Consider the following 13,080-nt stretch of genomic DNA (forward strand, 5'->3'; position numbering starts at 1 on the left):
AACGCAAATATTTTACCTTCAGTTACTGGTACTTTGAATGCAGTTACTGCTAAACACAAATACTCAACTGTGAGTAAACTATATGTTTTAAACTTACATTTCAGTCTGCAGCATGTTTCTTTGATAAATGGGGTCATAAAGGGGAGATCAGCCTAACAGCTAATTCTTATGCTTCTAATTAAACTGCCTAAGATGGGATTTAAACTCTGCTCGGCCCCACACTTTTAACCACAAGTGGTAAGTGGTTCCATTTGTCTGTGAGTCTGTAGGGGAATAAAATATACGGTAGTTAATTATATTCCCTCACCTACCTGCATGCACACGAAAGCTCACACCAAGAACAAACTTAGTTCTCTAAGGTGCTACTGGAAGGATTTTTTTATTTTTTATTTTGTTTTGACTACCTAATAAAATCCATCAAAACAAAGTGTGAAGCATTGCATTTGGCAGAAGATGTAGAATCCAAGGGGAGCTGAGCAGACGGAGTACAACTGCTTTTGCCTCAAGCATCAATGCCCATAAGAAACACCCAGTTCCAAAAAGTAGACTCAGAAGCAAGTCCTATTGTATTCAATGGAGCTTACTCCATTGAAAATACAGAGGAAGCAAGAACAACATTTTTTAATAGAATGCTCCTTATCTGCTCCCAGCAGCAGATGGCATGGCGGGGCACTGTTGCACAGCTGACCTCTAGTTCAGGGGTCCCCAAACTAAGGCCTGGGGGCCGGATGCGGCCCAATCGCCTTCTCAATCCGGCCCATGGACGGTCTGGGAATCAGTGTGTAGAATGTGTCCTTTTATTTAAAATGCATCTCTGGGTTATTTGTGGGGCATAGGAATTCATTCATATATTTTTTTCAAAATATAGTCTGGCCCCCCACAAGGTCTGAGGAACAGTGGACCGGCCCCCTGCTGGAAAAGTTTGCTGACCCCTGCTCTAGTTGGTTGCTGCTGCTTACCAAAGAGTACAGAAAAAACAGAAAGACAGTCATGGGATATAATAACCAAGGAAAAAAGTATAAAATACTCAGCCGTGACAATCCCTAAAACGAGGTGAAAGTGTAGTAAAGATATAACCCAAACTTAACTAAACGCAACTCCAACAATTGGGGTGAGGGCCCCTAAACAACTAAGTGGAATTAGACAAAAATATATACAACTCAAATGAAAACCCTCATAACTAAAACCCTAACGAGGGTTTCACTGGATAAGAGTCTGTTTCCTCAGAGGGAAATTAATTATAGAAACTACAGAAAGCTACAAAAGTCAAACCAAAAGAATAAAGAGCAGTAGGGGGAGAATCCTCCCAAACTATTTCATGTTAGTTGAACTCAGGTTAGCTAACCTAAACAATTCTGATAACAAAACTCATTACTTTGAAAAAACGAAGCCGCACGGGCTCCTGTGACAAGATGCTACAAAAACATGATTAAGAGTTGCGTTTAGTTAAGTTTGGGTTATATCTTTACTATACTTTCACCTCGTTTTAGGGATTGTCATGGCTGAGTATTTTATACTTTTTTCCTTGGTTACCAAAGAGTAGAGGCATGAGGCAGTGGCAAGGCTGGTGCAGTGTCCCTGTGGAGTCAATCTGGCATACCTCCACCTCTACCTCCGGTTAAGCAGCAGCTATTTGACCAACAAGGGGTCAGGTGAGTGGAGGTGCCCCCCCCCGTGCTTTCTACTCTGTTATTCCTGATCAAAATAAAAGAAAGTATGCTGGGCTGTTACCTCATGGTTTGCATTGAAGCAGGAGGAATAAAATCAACAAGAGGTTTCCCCCCTAAAGTATACTATATTGAAGTAACAGAACAATCCCATACGTGCCTATTTAGAAGTGAGTTTAATGAGACTTGTTCCGAGGTGAGTTTGTATATGATTACAGCCTTAGACATCAATCCAATGCACATTAACCTGGCAGTAAGCTCACTGAACACAGTGGGAGTTCTTCTGAGTAAACATGCATCAGATAGTGATGTAAGAGACTTTCCAAGTATTATATAACAACAACAACAACAACAACAACAACAACTTATTATTTGTACCCCGCCTATCTGGCTGGGTCTCCCCAGCCACTCTGGGCGGCTTCCAACAAATATTAAAATACATTAAAATATCACAGATTAAAAGTTTCCCTAAACAGGGCTGCCTTCAATAGAATTTTACATTTTTGCTAAAGCTAATTTTATTCACATCTTTGAACCCTTCTATGTTGCAACCCCTCTGCTGTCCAATTAATTAATTTGCCAGTAGACCACAAAGAAAAAAAGAAATTAAAAAACACTTGTATTCCAACACATTTCTCCCTTCTACAGTTTCCACAAAACTCCACCCCAAAAGGTCATAAACAGAACATAACACAGCTGCCTGGCTGTTCCACAAATTACCCATCACTCAGAGGCTAACCCAAACATCTTCCAGTATTTTGTGCAGCTTAAGATAAATCCAAATCCAGTGATTCATCCAAAATTCACATTCTAATTTAAAGAACATTAGGAATATAATTTACAGCCGAGAGAGCAACAAATTCTTCATACTCTATGGAGAATTAATACATCTGTGTGCCTTCCAATTTCTTAAGACTTCAAAGAACGTTGTCCTTAAGTCATAGTTCATTGATAGTACAGATAAGCAACAACTTCCCACATTTTTCCACTATCCCCAGACATTATACTTCAGCATGTATACCAGGAGTAGGAAACCAAATATGCCTCCCTCCAGGCTGCTCCCAACTCCATGACCCTACTGACTTTCCACCCTCTTGTTTTTGCCTGGCTGGAATGTGTCATTGAGCTCTGATGTTTTTTGGTTGTCTGCATGAAGGAGAAAGGCAACATCTGCACTTGTTGCTGTGCCCACTTCTGCCTCTGCCTCCACCCACCACTGCCATCTGGCCTCTGGAAGATTGCACAGAAGGGGATGTGGCCCTCAGGGTGGAAAAGGTCCACCACCCCTTATATGTACCTATATAATATTCTGTCTGAGAAAAGCAGTCACATTGGGTTAGGTGTGGTGACAACATTCGAACTAAATCAGGGCTGTACAATAGAGTAACAGAATTGGATGCAAAAAAAAATCCAACGTAATGTTTCTAATTTACAGGGCTATGTAACACACCATTTTTGCTTTGGTTTGCATGTGAGTTGTTTGTTCATGTTTGGTGATGCACACACCTGCTGCTCATTATGTAAGTCCAGGTTGTATATTCAGGTGTCAGCATTGCATCTTATCAGATATTAAGGCTGATGAAGGGATAAATATTAGTGTGTGCCTTGCTTTTGCCCTGCAGTTGCCAAAACCAAGTAGTTTCCCCACTGGCTATCTTAGCTCTGTTTTTGTGCACATTCTTGAATACACTTTAAAGGAAAAAGAGCGAAAAGTGCCCCTCAATTTGATCTTTGGTGTTTGCTCCAAATGAGCATGTACAAAATGAATGAATGTACTCAAAGCATCAGCCACTGCCTTCAGCACCAATCTCTCCCTCCTCTTGCCTCCCCAAGGCCCACTTACCTGGGGTTGGAGAAAGGGGGAAGGAGCAGATGGAGCAGCAAGCACTCCAGTTCCACAGCAAAGCAGTATTTCCACTAAGGAAGGGACTGGAACTACAAGTCCCACCAGTTTCCATGTCAGTTTCCACTGACAAGACCGGAAAGGACTCTCCTGTGTGGAGCTGGAGCATTGGCTTCACAGCCTCTCCCTTCTCCTGTTCCAGATGAGCACTTGTGAGGGCAAGGGAAGAACTCAGTGGGTACTCAAGGTGTGGATCTATTGGGACATATTCACAGTCTGCTTGCAAAACGCTACAAACAGTCCATGTTTGACATATACCTACTTGGAAGAAGTCAAACAAGGAAACTTACTTTGATTTCTTGAGAGATTCCCTGCAGACAGTACTTAAAGAGACCTGGTGTGAATTTTCAAAACATTTATGGAACATTTGGCTGCCTCTACTCCTATTTATTTTCTCAAATAATGGTCTAAAATATATGAGATCATGTTTGACATTAGTTGCAACACTGCTGGGATTCATCCATCAGTATTATGAATTATACTGGATTATATCCATCAGTATTATGAATTCCCATCCGGAATGTTTACATGACGAAGCTCGGTTATTACTACATTTAGTTCTAGAAATATAATGCAAGTTATAGTTACTGACAGTGGGAAAGCTCTTAGTGTATATAACAATTTCCATATCAAAGTGTGATCAAACAACGATTGTAAAAAAAAAAAGTTGTAAGGCTTTTTGGGGTGGGGTGGGGAGTTTCCTACTGATGAATTTTTCCTTTGGTTGTTTGCTGAATAGTAGTCTAGACACTGAACTCTCTCCCACATTAGGAAGAAAACATTCAAAGAATTGAATCCAGACTGGAGTATGTGGAAAGACCCTGATTCATCCCTCACCGCTACAGCTTTTGTCGTCAGTTAATATGAAAAAAACACCACTCTTAAACTTAAAAACAAAATCATATTACACCACTGCCATGACTCTGCAAGACTTCGCAGGTCTTTAGGACATGTACTTGGACCTAGAATCTGGGGTGACTATCAGGATGTGGCTGAGGTCTATATATCAGCTTCCTAACAAGAGACTTTCAGGCTGTGTTATTCAACAAAGTTTTATTCACAGTAGTGTCAATGAAATTAATGAACCTAAGTTATGTTCATTTATCTCAGTGGGTCTACTCTGAGTAAAACTTTATTGAATACCACCCATTCAACCAAATACGTTTGTTTGGGAATTAGTGGGGGGGGGGGGAGAAACAGCATGATGCCAGACAAAGTATTGTGTGAAATACAACTGGGATTTTTCTGGATTTATAACAAGTGACTAATTATTGTAAACGGATGAAAATAGGCCGTATTTCATCTGGGTTAAAGACTCAGTTTGGCACTCCCCACCACACATACACACACAAAGAGGATGGAAGCCTCAATGGCACCCCTCTGGAGGCTTCATCCAGGGCAAAAAACCTCCCATAGCTACGGTTCTGGTGTAAACATCTAAATAATCCCAGAACAAGGTTTAATTTTGATCAAGTTCAGGCTATATTTCTAAGTTAGATAAGTATGATTTATCATTTACAGGTTCTGCTTTGTTGACAGAAAAGATGCAGTTTTCTTCATCTAAGGCAGGTATCTTCCACATTTAACCGCAACCCAGATATGCATTTGGGGACCCATTTTGTAATCTTTTAATCAATAGTCATTTCTGTGTTAATTGTGCACAGGGCTGAGCCTATGGACTTATTCTGTCTTCTGTGTTCACATTTATCTCACTTCTCCTAGGCTCAGCCCTGTGCACAATTAACACAGAAATTGCTAGCATTCCTTCCCTCAATAATAATAATATCATCCTATATCGACCCCACAGCCTTTCCTTTAGCACTTAGGAATTGAGGCTGCCACCCTCCTACTTAGCCTGTCACCATTTTGGACCTCTGCAGTGTTTTGACAGAGGGAGGGAGCTAACCTCTTTGTTGCCTATTCATGTCTCACTGTGCTCCTGAGGTAAGTACCAAATGTTATGGGGCTTTCCCTACAGCTGTTTCCTCCTTTTCTCCTCCCTTTCTCAGCCTCAAGCCTACAGCCCCATCTCAACATTTTGTTTTTCGCAGTATGCTGGGAGAAGAGGCATGCCCTTCTGGTCTTGGCTATTACTAGAGAAGTGTTCTGCAAGTACTAACACCGGCAAGAGACAATTGTTCCTGCCTCCTCACACATAATAATGTGATGGATTTCAGATCCTTAGTAACACAGATTCATGGGTTGGGTGGTCTCATATTTTGATAGTTACAGATATTACAGTAATTTGGTTCACTTTTCAAACCATCAAAGGCAATTTCAATTCATTAAATAAGTAATCACATTTTGTGTGTGTGTGTGTATGCACCAGTTATGAAAAAACTATGTTTTACAACAAAGATTAAGGATGTGACAAGAAAAGTCATTTGCAGATAATATTACTGTATTAACTTTTCCCCAAGAACTGCATTGGGAACAATCAAATTATAACAAAAGCACTGATTTACTTAAGACAGTATCAGCTTTTCAGTTACCATCTCTTATTGTCCCTTATTCAATTTCTTATGTCTTTTTTATAATCCCTTTTATAATGCCCCGTAAATTCAGCAATAGCAATTTGACAAGTGCTAGATGCTGGCTCAAAATTATGTTTCCAGTCTTGTGAAACCAACAAAAGGGAAGTTTGCTTGGCGCCTTCATTATACACATTTAGGCGCCAGGCAAAAATGTTCCTTTTTAACCAGGCCTTTGGTTGATTTGACTGACATCCTATGTCCTTTTAAAATGTGGGGTTTTTTTGGGGGGGGGTTATTGGGTTGTTTTTATTTTGATTATGTATTTTGTGGTTTTATATTTTGATTTAATTCCTGAACCGCCCTGAGACCTCTGGGTATAGGGCAGTGTATAAATTAAATAAAGAACAGCAGCAGCCACAGCAGCAGCAACAACAACAACAAAACAAGCTCAAGCAGGTTTTTCAATTTTATGGTTAATTTTAACTACTTTTATGCTATACCCCTTTAGAATTGCTCCTGTACTCCTATTGCACACTGCTTAGAAACTGTGGTTTAAAATAATTATTTAAAATAAGTGCGAGCAAATACAATTGGTTATAAGTGATGTGTTGCAGCCAAACAGTAACATTTGTAGTAGAGACATTGAATGGTATCTAAGTCATTCCCAGAATAGACTCAATGGGCGTCACACCTAATCTGTCCAATTGATTTCAGTGAGACTATTTATGGCAAAGTCTGGATACAAACCAATATTCTCAGAAACTAGGTATAATTCTCATTCATGCACACAAATATGGACCCACATCTGGCTTTATTTTGTAAGAAACCGAGGATAGTAACTATAAAAGCTGATTGTATGTGCCACTTGCATATTTTTAGTTCACAAGCCTGAAACACTGATCTATGATAAACCACTAAGCAGTGGCTAAATATAAACTAACTTTTAAGCAAGTGAGAATCTACTGTACTAGAATATAACTACAGTCCAAATCCATCTTGATGTGGAGGCATATGCCTACATATCTTAATTTTTCTCCAAATATATCGATGTAAATGCAGCGAAAAAGCCAAAAATGTGCAAAGTCTAATGTCTTAATGACTGTTCATATCACTCAAATCTTACTTTGCTTCCAGGGCCAGTGCAATGATTCCTGCAGCCATAGGTGCCGATGCTGATGTTCCCGTGTGGCTGTCTGTGCAACGCTGCCTCAAGTCTGTAGTGATCTAGGGAAAAGGAGACTATGTAATTGATGGCATGGTTTATTCATTCATTTTTTTATTCCTTAGTTTTATATACTGCCCTTCGTCAAAAGATCTCAGGGCGGTTCACAAGATTGTAGGAATTCAAAACATGTTTCAGTTGTCCAAATGACTTATGAGCATGTGGAATATATTTAAAATTACTGATTGGGAAGAAATTTGTTTTTTTTTTTTTTAAGTCTTTGGTTTGAATTCTTCAAAGCAAGAGGATAAACTAGCTGCCTTCCAGAACAACAATGACATTTCAAGCAACAGGTGAAATTGAAAGTCATTAAAATAATGGGTTTTATTACTGAGTTCTATCAGTTCATTAATTTTCAATATTCTATGCTAACATTGCATGAAAAATTAAACTCCACCTTACTGTAAGTTTTTTATCTGTCAAAAAATGAACTGAAGATCGTTATTACTAGCACTGTCAGTTGCTACAGAAAAGAAAGTTATCAAAGCATAGGGTGTGAGGAGTAAAGAAGTCCACACTAGGTGTGGATATAAGCTGCTTGGAGAAAGGTTGGATGCTGTGCCTTGGCTATTCAAGTAGACATAATGATCCTCAGGAATATAATAGCCTGAGGGAACAATGTACAAAGCTGCTAAAACAATAATGTGGAATGCCGATTGAAAAGATAAATGCAATTGCCAGTAGAAAAGTTAATAGGGAGCCAAGAAGGTGACATACAATAGGAACCGAGTTATGTACCAGGTATGTGCTAAAAAAAAGCTTGGAAGTCAGATTAACAATATGCAGGGAAGAAAATTACCGGTATGTGAAAATAAAATTCTTACTTTCTCAACAGTTGTCAGGAATAAAACAAGTACCCCACGCCAAGTCTAATGCTATTGGATTCAGGTGCACTCAAGAAAGAATGACAATATAAGAATATCTGAAGAAGGTATCTGAAGAAGTATCTGAAGAAGTGTGCATGCACACGAAAGCTCATACCAAGAACAAACTTAGTTGGTCTCTAAGGTGCTACTGGAAGGATTTTTTAATTTTTTAATTTGTTTTGACTATGGCAGACCAACACGGCTACCTACCTGTAACTGACAATATTCAGTTCTACTTCTATCTATGTATCATGGACTTGACATATCCGGAGTTCTTAAACTTTGTCACAGCTATCCTTCATAAGTAATGGCATACTAGTTTGCCTCTTTCAGGGCCATAGCCAGAAATATTATTGTTGTTGCTGTTATTGTTTGATTACATTTATTGGTGGTTTACAAATTTAATTACTTTTTTAAAAAACCTTGCATTCATCAATATAATAACTACTAACAAAAACAATTCCAGGAATCATATCAACAGCAGCAACAGTGAAACTATCAGAAGTATATGGGCCATACAACCTGCAACAATCTACTTAACCTGGTGTTGAACAGTTGTTAAAAGTTTGTGCCAGGCAGGCTTAGCTGAGAGAGCATTCCATAGCTGTGGTAGTTGTTGTAGTGGTGGGAGACACCGGTAAGGGAAAAGATAAGGGGTCAGTACTAGCCCAAGACGTGGTTCTGCATTAAGAAGAATTCATATGGTGACTCTCCTTCTAGCAGTAACACTTTAAAAAGTCTTGCTGCATTGTCCAGATGCCACCCATCCTCGTGGTGCTGCCTGAAACAGGTTGCTTTCCCTTACTCCCTGGCAGGCTCAACCCTAAGAGGGGTGGTCATGTTGAGTCAATGCAAAACAACAAAACCTTAATACAAGTACTCATATTTGCCTGCTGATTAAGTTTCCTTCTATTCAAATTATAAAGGCTAAAAATAAATGTTAAGTGTTTGACAATGATCAGTTATGTTAATAGCCAGTGCCTTTGAATTCACTATTCAGAAAGACTGGAAAGCAGTGCTGCTTAGTTCTTGAAGTAAACATATAGAGAACAGAATCACATGCACTTGTGGTGTTGTTTAAGCCCTCAAACAAGGAACACCTAAGAAACAGAAGCCATTCAAAAAAGATAGACACACTGTTGCCTCTCAGCGCTTATAGCACATGAAAACTCTGTTGAGTCAGTTTCAGAAATTAGCAGAGAAAGGGCCTAACTTCATGACCAAAGAGAGAAACATGCAAATGGTCTGGGATGTTCAGCTCTAGCAGTTTTCCTCAACAAATTCTAGATGCCAACCTCTTACTTTAAGGACCTTCTGTAAAAAAACAAAAACAAAAAACAGGCTTTGATGCAGGATCAGTGTGAATGGGAGATGTGCAAGCTGTTTTTGCTTGGTTAGACTCTTCCAAGGTTTTCCTCAGTTCCCTGTGTTGGCTGTTTTTGGACTGCAGCTGTGAGATGGGAAAGCCTGTTTCGTGAGCAGCTTCCATGTGGGCAAATCCTGACTCAAGCTGTATTTTTTCCCAGTTGTTTGTTTTAGTAGATTTCATACAGGATCTACAGTAGAACTAAAACTGTGGGCAACAACCCTACATACAACCAACCACAATTTTGAGTTTCAGCTAATTAAAGAGCTCTTTCCTTGGCAAGTATGTCACTATGGAAAATGTTGAAGAAAAGTCATTGAGATGTCCCATTTGAGTCAACAGCAGTTAATATATTTAGATGAAAGTCTAAAGACTTAACATGACCCCCCCCCCTCCTTGTTGAATGGTTGCTGCTAAGATTGCCTTGTCAGGGACAGCTTGTATCCATCTTCAAAAACGAAAAGAGTAAGACCACCAAGAAGCAAGCAACCTTCAAGAAGAAAAATGATGTTTGAGATTCCAGGACCACTAGAGAACAACCTCATTAATCACAATGTAGAAATGTGAAGTTTGGCAGGGGTATAAATTTGACATAAAAAGAGGATGGGTATGTGAAAGATGTCAATTCATTCAACAGGGCAGGGACTGTACTAATTCTCCATCTTTTAACCACAGCTGATTAAACCCGTCTGCTCCATATGCTATCCCAACTGCTATCTCATGTTTGAGCTTGGCAATTATTTTAATGTGCCAGGTAAAATGACTTCAACTGAACTCAAATAACCATTTCATATGACTGGCACTATATAAATTTACATGACCAAAACAGCATAGTTTCATAGATTTCAGAACAAGTGTAATCTATATATATATATATATATATATATATATATATATATATATATATATATATATATAAATGTTCCCATTGCGTGCGCGTCCGACAGCACCTTGCTCCGTAACCACTGGACCAAATCACATCAAATTTAGGACAAAGCGTAACATGGCCATGGGGGAAGGATCTAGCATAATAAAAATTCAAAAAAACCACACCTGTCATGCCTAAAATATTGAATAAAGGCAAAAAAAATTGGCGCACGTATTACGTGTCACCAGCAACAGAACTGAAGACTTTGAACAACCACCAATAGAAAGGCTCATCGCAGGGCAGCGTCACAGACTCTGCGCCAACCAAGAAACCTCCTTCACCTCAGTCATCCATTTTCAGACAGCAGGGACAACCCCCCATTAATCTCCCTAGCCCCAGCCTCTGCCAAGGGCCTTACCGCCAAAAAAACAGTTAAGAGGAAGGCCTAAACTCTTCTTAGTAGTTTCAGCTCCAGGCAGGAAAAGGTTTTTAGGCCCGGGCCATACCATTCCTTATGGCGGGGGGGGGGGATGTAGGATGAGAAAGCTCAGCAACTATGCTTCGCTCCCTATCCTGTCTCCACACACAATCCTTTCTGCACTGCTGTATCGCTTTACAAACGAAACTCCAGTTATCAGAAGAGGAAAAAAGCGCCGCACACAAATGTATAAGGACCCTACCAGTTCCCCACCACCCCTCCTTGCATCGTTATGGTCCCTTCTGACCCCAGGCTCAATGCCAGAGCGGACTGTACCACGTATCAGGTTTCTGGGGGGAGGGAGGAGATAGTAAAAGTTCAATGGGAGAAGCTGTGGGGAGGAAGGCGAAAACGGGAGAAAGACAAACAGGAGGCAGGCGGAAGTTCAATGGGAGAAGCTGTGGGGAGGAAGGCGAAAACGGGGGAAAGACAAACAGGAGGCAGGAGGAAGTTCAATGGGAGAAGCTGTGGGGAGGAAGGCGAAAACAGGGGAAAGACAAACAGGAGGCAGGTGGAAGTTCAATGGGAGAAGCTGTGGGGAGGCAAGCGAAAATGGGAAATACGGAGAGGAGGCAGGCGGGAGTTCAACAGGATAAGCTGTGGGGAGGCATGCGCTTTCTCTTTTACATCTTCCTTTTCCATTTCACAAAATGAGCCACAGCAACGCGTGGCCAGGTCAGCTAGTCTTTCTAATAAAAGTGTGGGGGGGAAGCCTTGCATGCCATTCCTATTGCAGCATTCCTGCAATACTACAATGGTTGTGTGGTTAATGATTTTAGAACCTCTAAATAGTATTATTTGTTTGCTTTGTGAGCAGAACTGGGATTTTGCCCTTCTAAAGGAGGCCTGGATGTGGCTTACACTCCACACCTGACAGCCCATCCATCCCCAGGGCCATCTGTTAGCTGGGGCCGGCTGCCTTTCAAAGGATTTTGTAGGCATGGATAACACCTACTATCAGCAAGCACAATTTATGCCTTCAAATATCTTTCTGTTCCCAAGGAGCAGGACTGCGATGGGGTGTCATCAAGAATTGACTGTTGTTGTTGTTTAGTCGTGACCCCATGGACCAGAGCACGCCAGGCACGCCTATCTTTCACTGCCTCCTGCAGTTTGGCCAAACTCATGCTGGTTGCTTCGAGAACACTGTCCAACCATCTCATCCTCTGTCGTCCCCTTCTCCTTGTGCCCTCAATCTTTCCCAACATCAGGGTCTTTTCCAGAGAGTCTTCTCTTCTCATGAGGTGGCCAAAATATTGGAGCCTCAGCTTCAGGATCTGTCCTTCCAGTGAGCACTCAGGGCTGATTTCCTTAAGAATAGATAGGTTTGATCTTCTTGCAGTCCATGGGACTCTCAAGAGTCTCCTCCAGCACCATAATTCAAAAGCATCAATTCTTCGGCGATCAGCCTTCTTTATGGTCCAGCTCTCACTTCCATACATCACTACTGGGAAAACCATAGCTTTAACTATACGGACCTTTGTTGGCTTCAAATATGTCTAGCCACCCCATTCCAGCTTTGCTGCCAGGCAAGGGATGCTACATACAATTTAGGATGTATGAATCTCTAAGGGGTTTTGGAGAGGAAGATTGATGTAGTCTATCAGGCAGTATGATCCTCAGCTAATTCTGCTGCCCCCCCCCAGCTTTTGATGTTCAGTTGTATTCTTTAAGGGCCTCATTATGAATTTTCAGGATGAGCAGTTTTGTGCTTACCTACACCTATCTAGATGACTATGTTGCAACACTTTTCTTCAAGTGACTTGCTCTGATATTAGGGAGAAACTGCATTTCTATGCAGCTATATTGGGAAAGTTCAATTATTCAGGTCAAACATAGTTCCCTTGCTGATGACATTATCACTGTTTTTAACTTAAACCTATTACAATAGATTTCATGTTTCTTTTTGAGCCTGTAATGTTTGTAACATTGTTAACCTGTTAAAGGTTTCAAGCTGGTTGTTCCTCAGAGTGAAAATACAACCTTAATATGGACTCAGGATGTAGTAGCAATAATAATTTTGTAAATAAAAACACAAAACTGAGGGTACCAAAGAAGATACTGTTATGAGTTTGTGGTGGCTAGGCTGCATACCTGAGCCCACGAAGGGAGTGGTTCTGTGTCAGAGGGCAAATGGGCAGGCCTCCCTCCCTCCCCCAGCTGTCTGTTAGTTAGAAAGTCTAAAGGCCAAAGTTGAGAATTGAGTTATGTTAGCTAGAAGATAGAAGCAAAAGCT

General features: G+C 40.6%; 1 protein-coding gene across 2 annotated transcripts in view; it reads right to left on the bottom strand.

Moving 5' to 3' along the window:
• Positions 1-13,080, bottom strand: part of PCSK5 (proprotein convertase subtilisin/kexin type 5) — a 213,173-nt gene that overhangs the window by 90,666 nt on the left and 109,427 nt on the right. For both annotated transcript variants that reach the window (XM_033164114.1, XM_033164112.1), the window contains exon 9: positions 7,168-7,268. In XM_033164114.1, the coding sequence (XP_033020005.1) occupies positions 7,168-7,268 (101 nt within the window). The remainder of the gene's footprint in view (positions 1-7,167; positions 7,269-13,080) is intronic.

Source organism: Lacerta agilis, chromosome 11, assembly GCF_009819535.1.
Source record: "Lacerta agilis isolate rLacAgi1 chromosome 11, rLacAgi1.pri, whole genome shotgun sequence".
Lineage (NCBI taxonomy): Eukaryota > Metazoa > Chordata > Lepidosauria > Squamata > Lacertidae > Lacerta > Lacerta agilis.